General features: G+C 43.9%; 1 protein-coding gene across 2 annotated transcripts in view; it reads left to right on the forward strand.

The window, feature by feature from the left end:
* Window positions 1-14867, forward strand: part of SORD (sorbitol dehydrogenase) — a 50469-nt gene extending 35602 nt beyond the window's left edge. The window contains exons 6-9 of one of the 2 annotated variants that reach the window (XM_081048233.1): window positions 5144-5209; window positions 5949-6124; window positions 9204-9325; window positions 10123-14867. In XM_081048233.1, the coding sequence (XP_080904359.1) occupies window positions 5144-5209; window positions 5949-6124; window positions 9204-9325; window positions 10123-10288 (530 nt within the window). In that variant the 3' untranslated portion in view covers window positions 10289-14867. The remainder of the gene's footprint in view (window positions 1-5143; window positions 5210-5948; window positions 6125-9203; window positions 9326-10122) is intronic. The other variant, XM_081048234.1, reaches the window with a different exon arrangement.
* Window positions 14868-18240: the final 3373 nt, after the last annotated feature.

Below are 18240 nucleotides of genomic sequence, written 5' to 3' on the forward strand. Positions count from 1 at the left end.
AAATGGGATGAATTTCTGAAATCTTTTCTGCTAGAAAAATACCTGCCAGACCAGTATTTCCAAATCCTCTGGTTTCTCTTTTTTGTGTTCCCTTTTTACCTGGGGGCATATAGCGTATTAGAAGGAGTTGAGCAACCCCTTCTCCTTTTTCAGCTGACCAGGGAACAGAAGAGGACATTATAATTGGAATCTCTCCCTCATAGTCTGGATCAATTATTACAGTATGGACTGTAACTCCTTTTGATGTTAAGCTTGAACAACCAAAGAGAAGTCCAACTGTATTTGGAGGGATGGGTCCAAATATTCCTGTGGGCACGCGAAGGGGGGTTTCCCCTGGAAGTAGCAGTATATCTTGAGCTGTACAGATATCAACTGCAGCACTTTCTTCGGTGGCAGGAGTTAATTGTTGTACTGATAATTTGGGGTGTTAAGGTCTAGAATCGATCACCCCTCAATTGGACAGAGGACACACGCGATAATGCAAGTCCCACAGCGAGGTTTATTTCCAGCTAGCTGGGGTACGAGTATCTGCCCGACGCAGCAGGTTTCAACAAGGACCCCGAGCACTCAAAGCCAAGGGTTTATATAGCATTTTTAAAGCATCCAGTAATTTTCCATAGTTTCAAAGAGCATACATATCATGGGCTTGTACCACATTCTGATGGTTTGACAAGATAAGCTGGCTTGTACCCCACCCAGTCGGCAGTTAACAAGATAAGCTCTTTTCAAACAGGACATCTGGTCCACACCCTGTTAAGGCCCGTCCAGAAAATGGTTTCCTTTCTTATGCTAACCTACTCTTACAGGGGGAGGAGGCACAGCCCGGTAATTTTGAGGCATTGCCTGGCTCATATATGCCCCAGTTATTGTCTGGGCCAGTGGTTGGTCCTGCCTCCCGTTTCCCTGAAGGAATGTTCTATCTTTGTGATATATTGATTTACATTCTGATGCCCAACGATTTCCTTTTTTGTATCAAGGGCAAATCCCGGGTTGTTTAGGACCCTGGGGAACAGGAATTTTGAGTTTGAGAGCTGTTTTTACTTTTCTTACGGCACTCCCTTTTAGTGTGCCCTGCTTTTTCACAATTGTAACAGATGCCTGTGAACTTTTTCCTTTTGTAAATCCTGTAATTGCCTGGGCGAACATAGTGGCCTTAAACTGTTCTGTCCCTACTCCTTGACATAATGGAAGATATCCCATGGCATCAGTTTTTCCTTTTTGTGTTCCAATTGCTCGCTTACAGTCCTCATTTGCATTTTCAAAAGCCATAATTTGTAAAATTATATCTGCTACTGGAGAATTAGTCACCTATTTGTTAATAGCTTCTTGTAAGTGATCGATAAAATCTGAGTAAGCTTCCTGTGGACCTTGTAAAATCTTTTGGAAAGAAGATGGAGCTTTACCTTCCACCTCTATCTTTTTCCATGCCATCAGGCAAATCTGTTTTAATTGATCAATAGCATGATCTTTCATTCCCAATTGATCTTGTGTTTCCTCCCAATCTCCTTTTCCTAATAATTGGTCCTGATTGATATCAAGATTACCAGTCTGATTATATCTTCCCTGAGTCTCTGTACCATCAATCCACCAGGTTTTGAATTGTAAAAATTGAGAAGGGGTCAGACAGGTTTTTGCTAACACATTCCAATCTATAGGAATCAGCCGATTGCCATCAGCAATGCCTCTAAGACGGCCTATAGTATAAGGTGAAGTAGGTCCAAATTGCAACCCTGCCTGTTTTAATTCTTTGAGTAATTTAAAAGAAAAAGGTTCATGAACTGCCTCATGAATCCCATTGGGGTGTTCTGCAGTAGGGGCTTCGCGTTCCGTAATGACTACAGGGAAAACCAAGGCATCTACATCCCCTTCTAACCTGGCCTGGAGTATGCTACGCTCTATGTCTGATAATGAAGAGCAAGTGCCCTTTCTCAGTCGGGGAGGTACACTTTTGGAGAGAAAAGGATTGTTATTTTTTATTACTGATCTTGAAGGCCCCCATGCCTGCTCCATAAAGGAAGGCGGGGGTGAAGGCAAATGAGACAAGCTAGTAGGAGGGGGACAAGCGTTTTTTAGACAGTCTTCCAAGTTTGGATATAATGATTTTGGGACTACTGTTGGTGCTGTCTCAGACTCTTTATCCTTATCTTCTCTATCTTCTCTCTCCTCTATCTGGTCTTCTATCTCTCCCTCCATCTCTTCTTCTGAGTCTGTCTGAAGGGGTTCGAAGACTGAACGAACTAGTTCCCAAATTTCCCAGATTGAGCCAGGCAAAGAGACCCCACTGGAATGTAAATTACGGACATCTCAGCTGACTTCTTCCCATTTATCTAAATCAAGTGTTCCTAGGTCTGGAAACCAGGAACAATGAGTTTTAATCACCTTAAGAAGTTCCTCTATTTTCTTTTTTGAGGTTGTATATTTTCCCTTCTTACGAAGTTGTTTAAGCAGGCAAATATAAGGTCTATACTTACTCTCAGCATTGCCCATGTTAGTAAAAGAAAAGAGGAAAGAAAAGAAAAGAACTTTCACTCCAAGTTCACTCTGATGCTCGTCTGGCCGCGTCCCTCACAGGACTTTCAGGCCCCTGTTGGCTAAGGTGTGCTCTTGTAAGTCTCAAGCCTGGTTGGCTATGTGCCAAATCACTGTTTTGCCATATGACGTGACCACGGAACCAGATTAGAGCCCACACAAACTCCGTAGCCAAAGGCTGTGGAGTAAAGACCAATCACTCACACAAACACACTCTCACATACAATAGTGTTTGGTAAGATTTTTTTCTTTTTTCACTTCCCCTTTACCTTAGTTAAGTTCTCCAGGACCTTCCCTACCTCTTTATCAGGTAGTTGTCCCACGCTGGTTGCACGAAGCCCTTGCCGTTGCTCCACAGGTTAATTACAACTCCGAGCCCCACGTTGGGCGCCAGATGTCACGTCCAGTGCAACACGGGCAGTGAGAGAATGAAAAGGGGCGCGAAGTGTTAAGAAAGAAACAGAAATCAAGAAAGTTTTGAAATAGGGGCCAAGGGTCTCACAGCCTCGAAGGACTAAGAGCCCCGAATCGGGCCACCTTGTGGCTTTTATTAATGCACATACAAGGAAGTAGCACTGTTTTTTTTACGTTTGTGAGTCTCATACACTATACCAGAAAACTGGTTCAAACCAATCACACTTGCTTGTCGAAAGTCCCATGATGTGTAAATAATTATTGTTTGTACCTCCCCAGGGGACAAAATCTTTATGTTAAAAACTTACTGAGATGGAGAACTGATGTTATCACTTCCCAAGCAGGTTGTGGAAAGGAATACAGCCACAGAGGCAGAAGCTCTCTTTAGACGGGGGATGGTGGGGGGCTGTGCCCACCTCTATCAACCCCGTAAATTCTCCTGGTGGTCCCCACACGACTGTGCCCGTCTTAGGTTGTTCCTTTCTTCAGGAATCTTACCCGTCCTTGGCTAGCCAGCCATCCTTTGGGGCCAAACGGAGAGACGACATAAAGGTAAAAGTATGTCCCTGAAAGGAATAGTCTCACAGACTCTTCTTTCTTTTTAGGGGTAGGTACAAGGGGACAGACAGGCATGCTGCTATGTGACAATAGACATTTACACCCTTCACAAAGTGATAATCCTCCTCCCCCAATCTACTACCCCTCTGATATCGTATATAGCTGTTACAATTCCATTGACTCTATTCCCTATGCTGTACTCCATATCCCATGACTACATATATATATTAAATTATAGTTGACATTCAATATTATTCAGCTTCAACTTCAGGTGTACAGCGCAGTTGTTAGGCATGTACATTGTTCATTAAGTGGTATCCTTAATAAGACAAGTGCCCATCTGACACCCCACAAAATCTTTACGTTATTGATTATATTCCCCAGACTGCCTTTCGTATCCCCAAGTCAATACTGTGGCTACTAATGTGTGTTTTCTAATCCTGTCACCTTCTCCCTCACCACCACCCTCATCCCATCTAGCAGCCATCAGTTTTTCCTCTATATCTCTGAGACTATGTCTGTTTAGTTTGGTCATTTATTCTGTTCCTTAGGTTCCACATATAAGTGAGATCATATGGTATTTGTTGTTCTACATCTGACTTATTTTACTTAGCATAATGTTCTCTAGGTCGATCCATGTTGTTGCACAGGTGACAGAATTTTTAAGCTGCGTCATATCTTTTGCCATAGGGAAAAAAAAGGTGTCATATACGTCAAATGTGCACACACACAGATTTAACCATAGCCCCATCAGCCTGAGAGAATCACTGTTAACATTTTGGTATAGACTCTTTTAGTTTCTTTTTTTAATGAGATCATACTGAATATGCTTAATTTTTTAAAACCTACTCTTTTTTTTTTTAAACAACACATTTTTTCATGTCAGTGAACAAAAGATTTGTGACGTAATTTTTAATAGTTGTGCAGTGTCCCATTGTAGTTTAATCATCTGTTTGTTGGTCATTTCAGATATTTTCCAGTGGGAACTCACAAAATTATTTTCAAGGGAGGAGTCCAAAAAACAAATCCCCAAAGATTTTCTGTATAACCTTATTTTGTGGGTCTGATTTTGATATTAAAATCATCATGTCATCTAGCATGCGAAATCTGGTGAAGCAGGTTGTCTTAGGGCTGAATCTTAGTCTTCTGAACACCCTGGAGCTGCCTGAACGACTGCCTCAACCCAAGGAGCCAGCTCACTGAAGGACACCCTCCAGGGTGATCCTCAGTGGGTACCTAAAAATGATATGTCTCTACTTGGGGAGGTATGATAGGTTCTAAGAAGATAGGGGTCAAAGAAAACAGGAAAATGTATCCAGATTTTCAGAGACTTCTTTGAACAAATGTTTCCGTGAGCCCTCTGGTTCTTTGGTATCATCCCTAAGCAGTGATATTACCCTAAGAGTAAGTGGATATTTTCTGATTCTGTTTTAGGAGAGAATCAAATAGAACCTAGCACAAGGAGCACATTTCACGTAGAGAGTAATTCTCATGTATTCAACAAACAATTGTTAACGTCTCAGTATGTGGCAGGCACCGAGATAGATGCTAGCGGTGCACAAAAACATGATTCCTGTTTATGGCCTGGACAAGGGGCAGAGCTGATTTCAAAAAAGTGTCTCCTATTTCCTGCTTTATTTAGGGCCAATTGGACTAGTCAATTTGCTTGTGGCCAAGGCAATGGGCGCAGCTCAAGTGGTGGTGACTGGTAAGGTTTTCTTCTTTTTAAATCTCCTTGAGGGGGAAACAGCTGGACCTGTAGTTTGGGCCAGGAGCATGAGACCTATTCCCTTCCTGGGGTACTAGGTATCTAGAAGGGGCTCCTACACTTTTCTCCTGGTTCCAAGGTTGAAAAGCCCACCCAGGGGATGACCAAGTCAGGGCTCAGGAGGAGGCTCTTGAAGCTGCTGGGAGAGGGCGGCTGCTGTGAAGAGGAGGACCTGGCTCTTTATGTATGGACCTGAGATGCCCATACTGCCTACTTGGTCCCAAGACGAGGTTCAGCCCTTGGTCCAAGCCCAGGAGCCAAAGAGGGTGTGTTTGTGTGTGTGTGCTATGCAGCTAGAGGGATGAATGATATGTTTATAAGAGGATGTTTGTGTAGAGGTGTGTGGTATGTGGGTGTGCATGGATGTATGCTGGAGTGGGAATGTAGAAGAGTACGTGTGTTTCATGTGAGGAGAAGGTATCAGAGAGTGTGTACAGTAGGTATCTGTGAAAGCATCTATGTGTGTGAAGAGACGATAACTTTGAGAGCATGCACGTGTGTAGATGTGTGGTGTGTATGGGGAGCGTGTGATGGTGGAGAGAGCATGTGTGTTGGGCTCAGCGACACTACCCACCACACCAGACCTCCATTGCCATTAGAACCCGCACTGCAATTTTTATGTTCTCCCTAATCCGCCATCCAGTTTTTTAGTTTGAAAGAAACTTTGTTTCAACTTTAGATCTGTCTGCTTCTCGGCTGTCTAAAGCGAAGGAAGCCGGGGCTGATTTCGTCCTCCAGATCTCCAAGGAGAGTCCTCAGGAAATTGCCAATAAAGTAGAAAGTCTCCTGGGATGCAAGCCAAGAGTCACGATCGAGTGCACAGGGGCAGAGACCGCCATCCAGGCGGGCATCTATGTGAGTGAGATGAGGGCAGCTCTGGGGAACTGGTGCAGCGTAGTGAACTGAGTAGAAGACAGGTCCTACCGTGATTTGCTGAAAATAAGACCTAGCCGGACAATCACTTCTAATGTGTCTTTTGGAGCAAAAATTAATATAAGACTGGGTCTAAAAAGCACATTAGAGCTGATGGTCCGGCTAGGTCTTATATTCGGGGAAACATGGTACTCATACATGAGCCTTGAAAGATGTTAAATGATCCACACCTTTAGGATGGGGTTGTTGTCGTGATCATTATCTATGATCATAAACGTTGTACTCTTAAGGGAAGGATCACTAGGAGGAACAGGAAACCATGTTTCAGTTAAGTATGGGAAATCCCTATCTTGTTTTAATAAGGAAAACTGTGGTGTTTGAGTCATTTATATAAAGTGACAGCCAGTTAGATAAAGTGACAGCCAGTTAGTCACAAGGTGTGGTGATTTTCAGGGTCATAGTTGGCTACTGCTGTCCTCTCCCCAAATTAGGAAAAGATAAGCTGCCAAATAATTTGATTCGCCCCTCAGGGACCCACTAGTAATTTATGAGAAGTTGGCAGGGACGTGGGGAGGGGGTTGGCATTGGCAGATCAGAGTATGAGGAAAAGGGGAGAAAATGCCTTCTAGGTTCCAAACCCCACTGTGTGCTAGGTCTCTTTTGGATGCTTTATAAACATGATGACTGATCTGCATAATAACCGTGAAATTAGTCATTTTCCACATTTTGCTGTGAGAGGCCCAGTGACTTGCCTTGAACGCACTGCTCCAATGCCTGCGTTTTTCCTACTCTGTCCATTGTTTAGGAGAGGAAGGGAAGGGAGGGACAAGGAACCAGTGAGCAACCATGCTAGGATGGGAGGGGCAGGGCTGGGGAGAGCCATAGTGACAGCTGCCACCACTGTACACTCCTTCCCTGCCTTCCAAACAGCTTCCCATAGCAGTTTGGGCTTCCTTCTTCCTTCTGAGTCACAACTGGGTCATGTACAAGGGCATTTTGCACAATGCAAGAAATTCTGAGGAAAACTGACCCATAGAGCTGTGTGGCACAGCTCTCGGGCCTAGCACCCTAACAGAGCTGCCCTGCCCTCCTACCAAGATGTTATGTCATGTCATCAAGGGCAGATGACGCAGCAGGAGAAGGGAGAAGCAGGTGGCACCTTCACCCTGGGGCAAAGAGAAACCAAAACTCAGAGGGCAATGGGTCTATGTGTAATCAGTCGGCCCATGACATACCTTTGGCACATGTTGTGTCCAGCTTTGTGCTGGGCACCTCAAGGGCTATGACAATGAGTAAGGTGTGTCTACTGTCTTTAAGTTGTTGACAGGTCAGTGACCCCCCCCCCCCACTCCACAGAGAGGCACTAAAAGATATGGCTCCACAATGTGAGGCTTTCCATCCTCTTCTCTCCTGCCTAGAGAGCATCTGGGAACAGCTGGCATCTCCAGCTGTTGACAGTGGAGGCCAGGCTACCTGAGGTGGACGTGGAGGTCAATGTGACCCAATGGCCTCTCCAGTCCTGAAGCTGGTACCTCTCCTGAATGGGGAGTGGAGCCATCATGCATGACAGGTGCTGTAGAATGCTACAGGCCACCCCTCTAGCAGGCAGGTTAGGTTAAGTCACCTTATGGACATACCTGAGAGTCACTTTCCTGTCAGATCGTGACTAGATAATGTTGATGAAGAGAAGTGGCAAATGCTTAGGGTAGAATTGATGTCATCTCCTTGGTGCAGAGGTCCCACCCACAAAACAATGGTCAGGTAGTCCAGGCATTCCTTTGCCTGTGGTCAGCAAACTGCTGGCCTCCTGGCAGCTTGGTATGGCCAATTTGACAACGTTCCTCCTTTTTACCAGATGGAGAGGAAATGCTGATGGGAAACATTGTTCCTAGAAAATTTCTCAAGTCAAGTGATTTCTATGGCTTACCTTTGACCTCTCTTTTCCACTTACCCAGTGGGGACAGCTACATTTTCCAGTTGAGATACCCTCCCCCTTACCGACAGTGTTCATATGTCACAGGTGGTTTGTAAATGACTGCTCTTCAATAAAAATAAAAGAAAACATGCCAAACAATGAGTTTCCTTATGCCAAGCACTGTGATTGGTACCCCCAACAGCCCTGCTGGGGGGGCATCATCCTATTACACAGGAGGAAGCTGGCTGAGAGGCACCATCCAGGGTCCCACAACTGAAAAGTACAAATACTAGCATCACCCCCAGGCTGCAGGCCTCTCAGTGGTACGTCCTTCCCCTCAGAGTCTGGAATGAATTGTCCATTTTTCTTTCTCTCACAACATCAAGCACAGTGATCTCCAAAAATCTCTGGAGCAGGCACAACACTCAGGAGTAGTTATGTGGAGGTGGTCAAGGGAAACTTCACTCTCTGGCCTCCTCCAAGGAAGAAACTGATAAGGCAGATAGATGTTCAAGGAAGACAAAATCCATTGTGACCGATAGTATCGGTCAGGATGAATGTCTCTGGAAAAAACATATTTCTAAATGCCAGCTTGCATGTATAAGGCAGTTTTTAAACCACAAAATTCCAATAGCCCTCCGCATTTGTACAGTGCTCAGTTTTCTAGCAAGAGGGTGGTTCCTTAGACGTTTGACAAAAACCCTGTCTTGTAGGGTGGGCACTCTGGAGGAGGCACGGATGCTGAGACAAGGAAGTGGATGAAGCCAGCATCTGGTACTGAATTAGTAAAGCTTTGAAAGATGCTCAAGGGACCTCTGAAGATCAGTGTTGTTTGTAGGGGAGATTCTCATGGGTCTGGCTATTTCCTAGGATTTTGTGAACAGTGGAAGATACTCCCTCTGGGCCTCCACTGGTGAAGTGTATTGTTTCAAGATCTTTAAAGAAAATAATGTTTACTTTGCTGCTCTCTTGAGTTTGGTCGCCATGTGGAAGAGTTCAGCAGCATAGAAAGAATCATGTTCCCTGGAATTTTTGGGTAGTCACCTGATGGAATCAGTAGATAATTGTGTTATGACAGTGTTGTTTTGAGTAGGAAGTCTGCATCTTCTTATCTTCCTGGTTTTCTGGTTTTTACTTCCTCCTCAGGCCACTTGTTCTGGTGGGACCCTGGTGCTTGTGGGACTGGGTTCTGAGATGACTAATGTCCCCCTGGTGCATGCAGCCATCCGCGAAGTGGATATCAAGGGAGTGTTTCGATACTGCAACACGTGAGTGATTGATATGATATGATATGATATGATATGATATGATATGATATAATATAATATAATTCCAAAGAGAGGATTTACTCCTGGTTAAGGAACAGGAAGGCAAAGGCGGCGGGTAGGGAAGGAGGAGGGAAGGAAAGAAGACGATTTTGAAGTATGCTCTTTTTGGGTGTCTACCACTCATCATCCAGGCCCTTTCTTTTACATTTACTGAAGTGGCCGGCTCTCCATTTTCCTCTTTAAAGTGAAGAAGGAGAGAAGGACAACAGCAAGAACTCAAGTCCCTTGGTTCCCACTCCAGAGCCCCTGGTCACACCCTGCGAAGCGAGAGGGTCTTAATTCACCCCACCCCATATTCCATGACTCCACCCCCTCTCCTGCTGGGGAAGTCTGTCCAGTATCACCTTCCCCACCAGTGTCTCATGCCCACCTTTAGAGTTAAACCATTCCTTCAGCAGAGTACTTGTTTTCTAGTAAACAAGCTGCGCTGCTGAGGGGTGTGATTGGATTATCCTGGGCTGACTCCCTGAAGCTTATCTGCCTTTCAGTAGCTTCCATATGTTTTATGCCTTCATGCCAAGGAAATTCTAGGCTTCATGGCAGACATTGCAGAGGGGACAGGGAGCATTTGGGAACAAATCATAAGATCATTTCCAACATTGTTGGTCTGTAGAATTGACCTTGCAGAACCACAGTGCTATAAATAAATATGGCCAAGCTGATGTTGTACTTGGTAGTTTGGGGGGCCTGGCTCTTTCCTCCTGAAGGTTGAATGTAATGCTTGTGATCTTTTACAGGTGGCCAGTGGCGATTTCAATGCTTGAGTCCAAGTCTGTGAATGTAAAGTCCTTAGTGACCCATAGGTTTCCTCTGGAGAAAGCTCTGGAGGCCTTTGAAACATCCAAAAGCGGGCTGGGGTTGAAAGTCATGATCAAGTGCGACCCCAACGATCAGAATCCCTGATATTATCTGGGCTCTGCCCTCATCCCCACCTTCTCAGCATCTTGGAGCCACATGGCTGGGGTTTGCAGAAGTTTCTTTTAAGTAGTAAGAATAATTAAATAATTCATTATAAGCAGAGAGCCTTGGACAGAGGAGTTGGTGTGCCTTAAAAACACAAGTAGGGATAGTTTGGGGGAGCTTGTAGCCAGAATGACCTATTCATGCTGGGCAAAGTTCAGCAAGTGGAGCAAAGTTCAGGTAGGTGCTGGGAACTCCCCTTCTTCCTGGAGTGCCTGAGTTAGGGGAAGAAATCTGTCCTTTGGTTTCCTGGTTCCTGGCCAGGTGGGGGATGGGGGCTGAGTTATGAAGACATGACTTTATCAAGACTTAACTGGCCCAGAAGCTAATTTGTATGAAAATCTGCAGCTCAGAGTCGGGGATGAGGGGCAATAGTTTTAGCTTAGAGCACAGTATTTCTAGACATAGGTACTCTGGTTTTATGACAAAAAGAGAATGAGGAACTGACCTTCCTGAGTCTAGGGTAATATTAAAACCAATCAAATAAAACCAAAATCCCATGTGAGTTCATACCTGCTTGCATTCCCCAAATGTAGAAATAGTCAGGGAACATCAGTGCTTCTTGAAGGTTGCGTTTTTCAACCCCTGAGAATTCTGTGTAATTTACTTTGTAAGGTAAAGAACCACCTTCCTAATGTTCCCCACCCTTATCCTTTCACTATTCAGAGGCAGCCATTACAGGCTCTTTTGTCACCAGGTAACTAGGAGACACCTACCTAAGGAGAGTCATGAGGAGTCCTAATGGGAGACCTTAAATCGTGCCTCTGATTAGCCCAGGAGGGTTTGATTAGTGCACCTGTCTTCTCCACGCTACAAGAATAGCATCCCCTTCTAAGCTCAAACTCACTCATGATTATTATACAATTCCGTGTAATTCTGGTAATTATAAACAGAAAAACCTTTCCCCTTCTCATAGCCAGTTAAGACTCTTGGTATATTTCTGTCCATTTGAATGATACCTCTGACCTTATTAAAATTGTGACCTTATTTCAATTTTCTTGTATAAAAGTTGGGTCCAATCACATTATGCCCATTTGTGACTTTAAGATTCTTAGTCAACTCAACACTGGGCCAGGGCTATGGCAACAGCAACGGTACCCTCAGAAGATCCCAGGGACCAGAGAGCCAGCCCCAACATCATGGACCTTAAGACAGAGCTGGAGACCAGTTCAGGTGGGAAACCAGCCCACCATCAGAAAGCCATCCCCACAGCTCACCTAACTTTTATTATCAACTGTGCTCGCTGGAAACAGCTCTTCCTGGCCGCACTTCCAGTGCCACCCTGAACCCCCAGTCCCAATGAAGACCTACATCTTGTTCTGTGGGGAAAGCCAGCCCCATCTAACTCAGAAGACCTCCTGGGTATCCAAGCCATAGCACTCTGCCACCCTGCAAAGGGACTGTGGCCCCAGCGCCTTCTCCAGTTAGCACACTGCTCCTAGGAGGCTCCTGAAGCCAAGGGGAGCCCCTTGAAGACTGTGCCCATGAGGTCTTTGGCTTGGGGAACAGTCATAGGCTCACTGAAAACCCTCACCTGTGTCTTTGGGAAGGCAGATTCACTGGAAAAGCCTGACCATGGGAGGAAGGGGTTGGCACACTGGGCTCAAGTGTGCAGGGGCTGCAATTCCCAGAGCCCACTCCCTCTTCCCCAGCCAGTGGAAGTCTTGTGCCAGAGCCAAGGAAGGAGCATTAGATTCACTAACAGACATCTGAAACAGCCACTGAGCACACACTCAAAAGAGTACCCTACCTCCTTCCTTCCTATCTTTCTTAGCCTTTCAAAGGAAGCAGGATAAGACACATCCATGTGGAAAGAGACTAATTCTTTCATAAAGCAAATACTAATAGAGCATCATTTACATGCCAGGTTCTGCAAAATGCCAGGGAAGGCACCACAGCTTTCCTGGAGTTCATATTTTTGGAGTGGGGAATGGGTAGGGGGAGGGGAGGGAAAATGGATAAACAACTGAATAAATAAAGAGTTTGAACAATGAAAATAGATTATTAGTCAAGAATGAGGATATGCCTTATTTTGCCATGTATAATGTGCTATGTATAATGCACACCTACATTTTTGGCCCACATTTTCAGGAAAAAACTTTCATTTCCAAATATTTATTTGTTTATATTTAGGTACTTGTTTTGTATTATAAAGGAATGTTAGCATTTATTTTTAACATCATGGTACAAGAAATTTTACGTAACAAATAATTATAAAACACAAGAACAGATACAAGGGACAAGAAATTTATGTACCAGTAACAAATGTACGGTATTTACACATCATAGAAGGCCAAGGACTCTGTCGTTGCAAATTCATTGAAAGTTCCACAAAACCTTTTATCGTATTCCAGGGCATTATTTTACATACAGATATCATTATTGATTTCTAGAGTTCCACTTTTAACTCATAAGCATAAATAAAAGAATTAAAAACATTTATATAGTGGCGGCCAGTTGGTTCAGTGGTTAAAGTGTAGTGCACATAACACCGAGGTGGCTAGTTCAATTCCCACATGGGCCAGTGAGCTGCGTCCACCACAACTAGATTGTGTTTTTCCCTCACAAATTTGGGCATAAAAAGTGCATTATACACAACAAAATATGATAGTAGCTGTGACATAACTTAGGCTGCAGCCTTTAATTCCTCACTTTAGCTGGGGGCAGAGGGTCACTACATTAATGATCCCTAATCCTCACACCAAGCCAAATACATTAGATTATTCTACAGCTAAGGAAATAGAGAAACCAGGTAATTTGCTCACACACTGTTTTTCTCGTCTTCTCTGGAGGAGGATGGGATCTTCAGACTTCTGTCTACACACAGCACGTGCACTCAGCAGCCACATAGCCCACTGGGCTTCTCTTGAGTTCTATTGAGTCCAGGGCCAGACTTGTCAGCTGCCTTCTCTCAAAAACTTTCTCCTTCCAGCTCAGTCATGCCCAAAGTTGCTTGAATGTGGAATGAGAAGGGCTTCCTCCCTTTTTAGTTGTAGATGGCAGGCTTCCAATAGAAATGCCCCTGAAGGAGGTAGACTCACTGTAAGGTTCACGTGTAGCCGGTTTTCCTCGTATTGTGGTTTGGTGGAGGAAGGAGGCCACGAAGTCTGAAAGGGACTTAGGAGCTGTCACTTATTTCACAATGGTGATTGGGTTGGATCTAAGTCAGTCTTGGAGCCTTCATTTCCTGGTCTGTTAAGTGGGCTTCATGATGCCTACCACGTGAGCAATTACAAAGAGAGAATGGGCTGATTGAAAGCAGTTCAGGGAATGCTTCTCATTTTCAAATCCCGCCAGAGCTCTCAAGTCACTGCGATGTTTCACCCCTTCCCAAACAGGGACAGAGAGGGTGGCAGGAGAGGAGGTGGCGTGGGTGCGCCACCAAGTCAGTCTTCATGGTGGTGAGAGAGCCCAAGCCAATATTCCTGAGCTGATTCTGGGGCCCCCTCGCCTTTGCATCTTAATTGAAATGTTTCCCACTACCACCACCTCTGTTTGAAAGGGGCTGCAGGAAGCCCAGGAATTCATTCCTCCTACCACCTCCATTAAGTGCTTGGTAAATATTGATTGACTCAGTGAAACAGTCCCGGAACAAAACACATGAATTTCCCTGCTAACCTCCCCAAGCTTGGGTGGCCCTGCCAGCCTCTGTGTGCTCTGTCACCGGTGTCCAGCACCTGGTTCACTCAGTCAACACTGAGGACCCCACCCAGCTGACACTGCCAGCATCCCAAGTGGCTCCTCAGGTCAGCTGTGACTATACTTTCCCTTATCACGCAAGTTTGTACTTTGTTAAGAAAATAGATGTTGATAAGTAAAAAGAAAATCAGCCTAATCTGTTCTCCAAGGATACTAAGTTGGAGTACTTCCTTCTAGCTTTTCCCCCTGCATTTCTATGCAAATAAAATGCACATGCTATAATCAGAAATGGAAATTATCTACTCATTTTCCATTTTCACTCACAATAGATAAGAACTTTCTTTAAACAACTATAATTCCCATTAATAAAATTAACAGTAATCTTTCATATCATCTAACACCCCATCAATCCAAGTCCAATTTTTTTCCTAATTATCTAAAAAATAAAAAAGTGAGGAATCATTTCTCTTATTCTGTTGAGATCTTGCTTCTAGTTGTATCCCTTGGCTCAAATAAATTTTTACAACAATTTAAAAAATGTGGCTTTTTTAACATTTGGTTTGCTTTATCCAAACACATTGCACATGGTTATGTCTCTTAAGTAATTTTCCATCTATTACTGTGTTTTCCTGGAAAATAAGCCCTCGCATGATTTTTCAGGATGACATCCCCTGAACATAAGCCCTAATGCATCTTTTAGAGCAAAAATTAACATAAGACCCGGTCTTATTTTTGGGGAAACACGGTATAGTTCCTTCTTCATTTTTGTTTAAATACCGTTATTATGTTGAAGAAATTGGGCTGTTTGTTCTCCACACACTATTCTGCATTTATTTTCATTTAATAGTTGTTTTCATTTAATAAAGTCTTAAATTCCTATGTCAATAATTATACCCATTGTCATTTTTAACCACCATATCCCGTTCTGTGGATGTACTATCATTTATAAAGCAAATCACTATATTTTGGGTATTTGGATAGTGCTTTAAGGGTTGGTCTTCTGACAAAGTTGTGATGACTTCCTTTGCATACATTTTTGTACTCATGACTTATTTCCTGAAGTTATGTTTTAGAATGAAAATAGTTGTATTGAAGGGTGTACACGTTTTAAAAGTGATTTAGTTAGACAAGAAAGCAAAATATTGATATTGAGACTGTAAGAATCTGAGACTGCCGCTAGCTTCCTTGATGCCCGACTTTAATAAAGCCTTTCCTTGCTTTCTCAAAAAAAAAAAAAAGAATCTGAGATTGGGGGTGTCCCACACCATGTACAATGTAGGAGGACTCTGGGGCACCTTTCAGGGGCTGCTGAGGATGGAGCGATGAAGCCACTGGCTTCTGGCCTCAGGCCAACCTTGGGAAAGCTGGAAGCTAGGACCTCACCATCTATAAACTTGGACAGGTTACTACTTCTTCAGGCCTCAGTTTCCTTATTAGTAAACTCAGTGGTCCCTTCTAAATCTGGGACTACCGTGTTTCCCCGAAAATAAGACCTAGCTGAGCCATCAGCTCTAATGCATCTTTTGGAGCTAAAATTAATATAAGACCCAGTCTTATTTTACTATAATACCAGGTATATAATATAATGTAATGTAATATAATATAATATAATATAATTAATATAGTCTTTATAATATAAAGTAATATAATACTGAGTTTTATATTAATTTTTGCTCTGAAAGACACATTAGAGCTGATTATCTGGCTAGGTCTTATTGTCGGGGAAACACGATACTGCCAGGACTTGACAACAAACAGCCCCTGTTAAGGGGTAGCATAGGAGTCATAGGGAACTGTGGCTGGGTTTCTATGCAGCAGTGAAACTGATCAATGTACTTGTACTGGAAGACTCTCCCCACCCTGTCAAACCTCAATGCCAGGGGACTCTGGGTACCATTCACCAGACTTTAATAAGTTACCAAGAGGAAATGACAGTGGTGTGTAGAATGTTCCATTTAGGCCCTGGCCTCTCTTAAGTAGCTACAAATCCATGTGGCATAGAATGAATTGGAGTAGTTATTAAGATGCAAATTTTGGATTCTCAGACCCCAAGAGTATGGCAATTTGTAGGTCTCTTAAGGAACCTTATCTTCTGAGTCATTCAAATACAATTGTCACATTGTTATTTTAATCTCTTGTCACATATATATTTAATGCTGTGCTTAGATAGCCTAACAATATAGATTTTCAGTGTGCGTGCATATTAGTGCTGTGTGTTTCGGGAACTCTAAAGTAAATTATCTCCTTTGTCACCCATTATATGGGATGGGATGAAACTGCCAGCATTGATAGTGTCAAGGATTTATGATCCTAAGGAACTTCTGGAAAAACTTATCAGTAAGCAGAATGGAGGACAACATATCACCTGAAAAAGAGATTGGGTGAGGAAAAAGCTGAGAGGAGAAGGAATTAGTAATCCAGGTCAAAGTCAAGAAAGTGACTTAGGGAGAACTTTGGAGTCTGGGACTCCTGGTTCTGGGGAGCAGCTGGGCTTTCAGCATAGGGAAAGACAGGCCTTGCCTGAGCTCTCCTGGGCCAATCCCAAACTTGGCTTCCCCTGGTACCACATATGAAAGTCCCACATCTTACTGCACATCCAACAAAACTAGAACCTGAGGAACACCCATTGCCTTGTTCACTGGTCCCCTAAATCCATGCTGACTTCTCCCAGAATAGGGCTCCAGAAGGAGTTAAGTTTCCAAGGAAAAGCAGACATTGCTGAGGTGGTTGGCTGGGGAAGAGTTTCTGTCATCCAGTATGTCTTGTCATGGGCCAGACTAGAAGAAAAGCTCTCTGGCATTTGGAAGAAGTGGTAAAGGAAGAAGTCAGTGGGATGTTTGGATGTCTTGGGCTCCCTACAGCAAGAAAGAGGTAGGTGCACAGTAGGCTACTCTATTTCCTCACAATCATGAGCAACTCATTTAAGTTCTTCAAGCCTCCGGTTCCTCCTCCTTAAATAGGAAAACCAATACCTACCTCAGGGTTGTCATAGGGACAGAAGGAAGCTATTTTGAAGTCCTTGGCATGGTGAATGGCACCATGATTGCGCTTAATGAGTGTTTTGCTCCTGCCCCTCCTACACCAAAACTTCACCAAACCTTATCTCTACCTGGCAAATGAGCAAGGTGAGTGATCCCCAAGACTTTTCTAGCTCTGAGCCTGGAGTCTGTTGAGATGCTTGGAAGTACGTGAGAAGTTCCCAGGGTAGCAGAAAAGGCCTCAGCTCTGAGCCACTGCCATCCTGACAAATCAGCCTGAGCTAACCCCAGAGTGGATGGGAGTCCTCAGTGTGACTTATAGTGCAGAAGGGGAGGTCAAGTCCCAAATACCAGGAGGGACATGTCCAGAGACCACAGCAAGAGAAGGCTCATAGGCCTAGCGCCCCCTGCCCTAGAGACATACGTTAGAGACAGCTGGGGGTCCAAATAAGATGGGGCAACCTGAGGGACAATGAGGTCTCACTGAGGGACAATGAGTGGGACCAGCTTCCCCTTCCAGACCTCTTTGGCTTTAAAGGGGCATTGGGGGGACCCTGTGGCAGGGTAAGAACAACACTGGATCAGAAGCAGAGTCCTGGGTTCTGGGCCCAGCCCCCTACTAATTTTAGGAGAGCTATTTAATTTGTATGTGTTCTTGGGTATCTGTGATGGGGTCAGTAAAACCTCTTGTAGTATTGCTGTCATCTATACAATAGAATACTAAGCTGTTGTGAAAAAGAATGAGAGAATAATCATAACAGCTAACCCCAAGTCCTTACTATGGGCCAGACACTTTTCTGAGAATACTAGATATCTTAACACATTTCACCCTCAAAATAACCCTACGATATTAATATTATTCCCCCCATTTTAAAGCTGAGAAAATTGAGGTACAGAGGTTAAATAATTTTCCCTAGATCCCACCCACGCACATACATATGTTTGTATATATGTGAGGAAAAATGTCTAGAAAGGTAGACACCAAGCTGTCAACTCTGGAGAAGAAGACTTGGGGTTTTGTGTTGTTTGAGGAAAGGAGAACAGGAAGACTTTCATTTTTTTACGGTATAAATTCCACTATTGATTGAAATCTTTTTTTCACCATGATCATCTATCAGTTTTGTTATTTAAGAAAATGACTAAGGATTTCACAACTCACTGTGACTTTTAGACTAAATACATAGGAGCATAAGTGGTGGCACAGGCTCCCAAGGCAGAGGACAGTCTCCATTCCCAGAAAGCCTTTGGCTGCAGCCACTTCCCAGTTTCCAGGAGGGA

The sequence above is a fragment of the Rhinolophus hipposideros genome, assembly GCF_964194185.1.
Source record: "Rhinolophus hipposideros genome assembly, chromosome: 5".
In the NCBI taxonomy this organism is placed as follows: Eukaryota; Metazoa; Chordata; class Mammalia; order Chiroptera; family Rhinolophidae; genus Rhinolophus; species Rhinolophus hipposideros.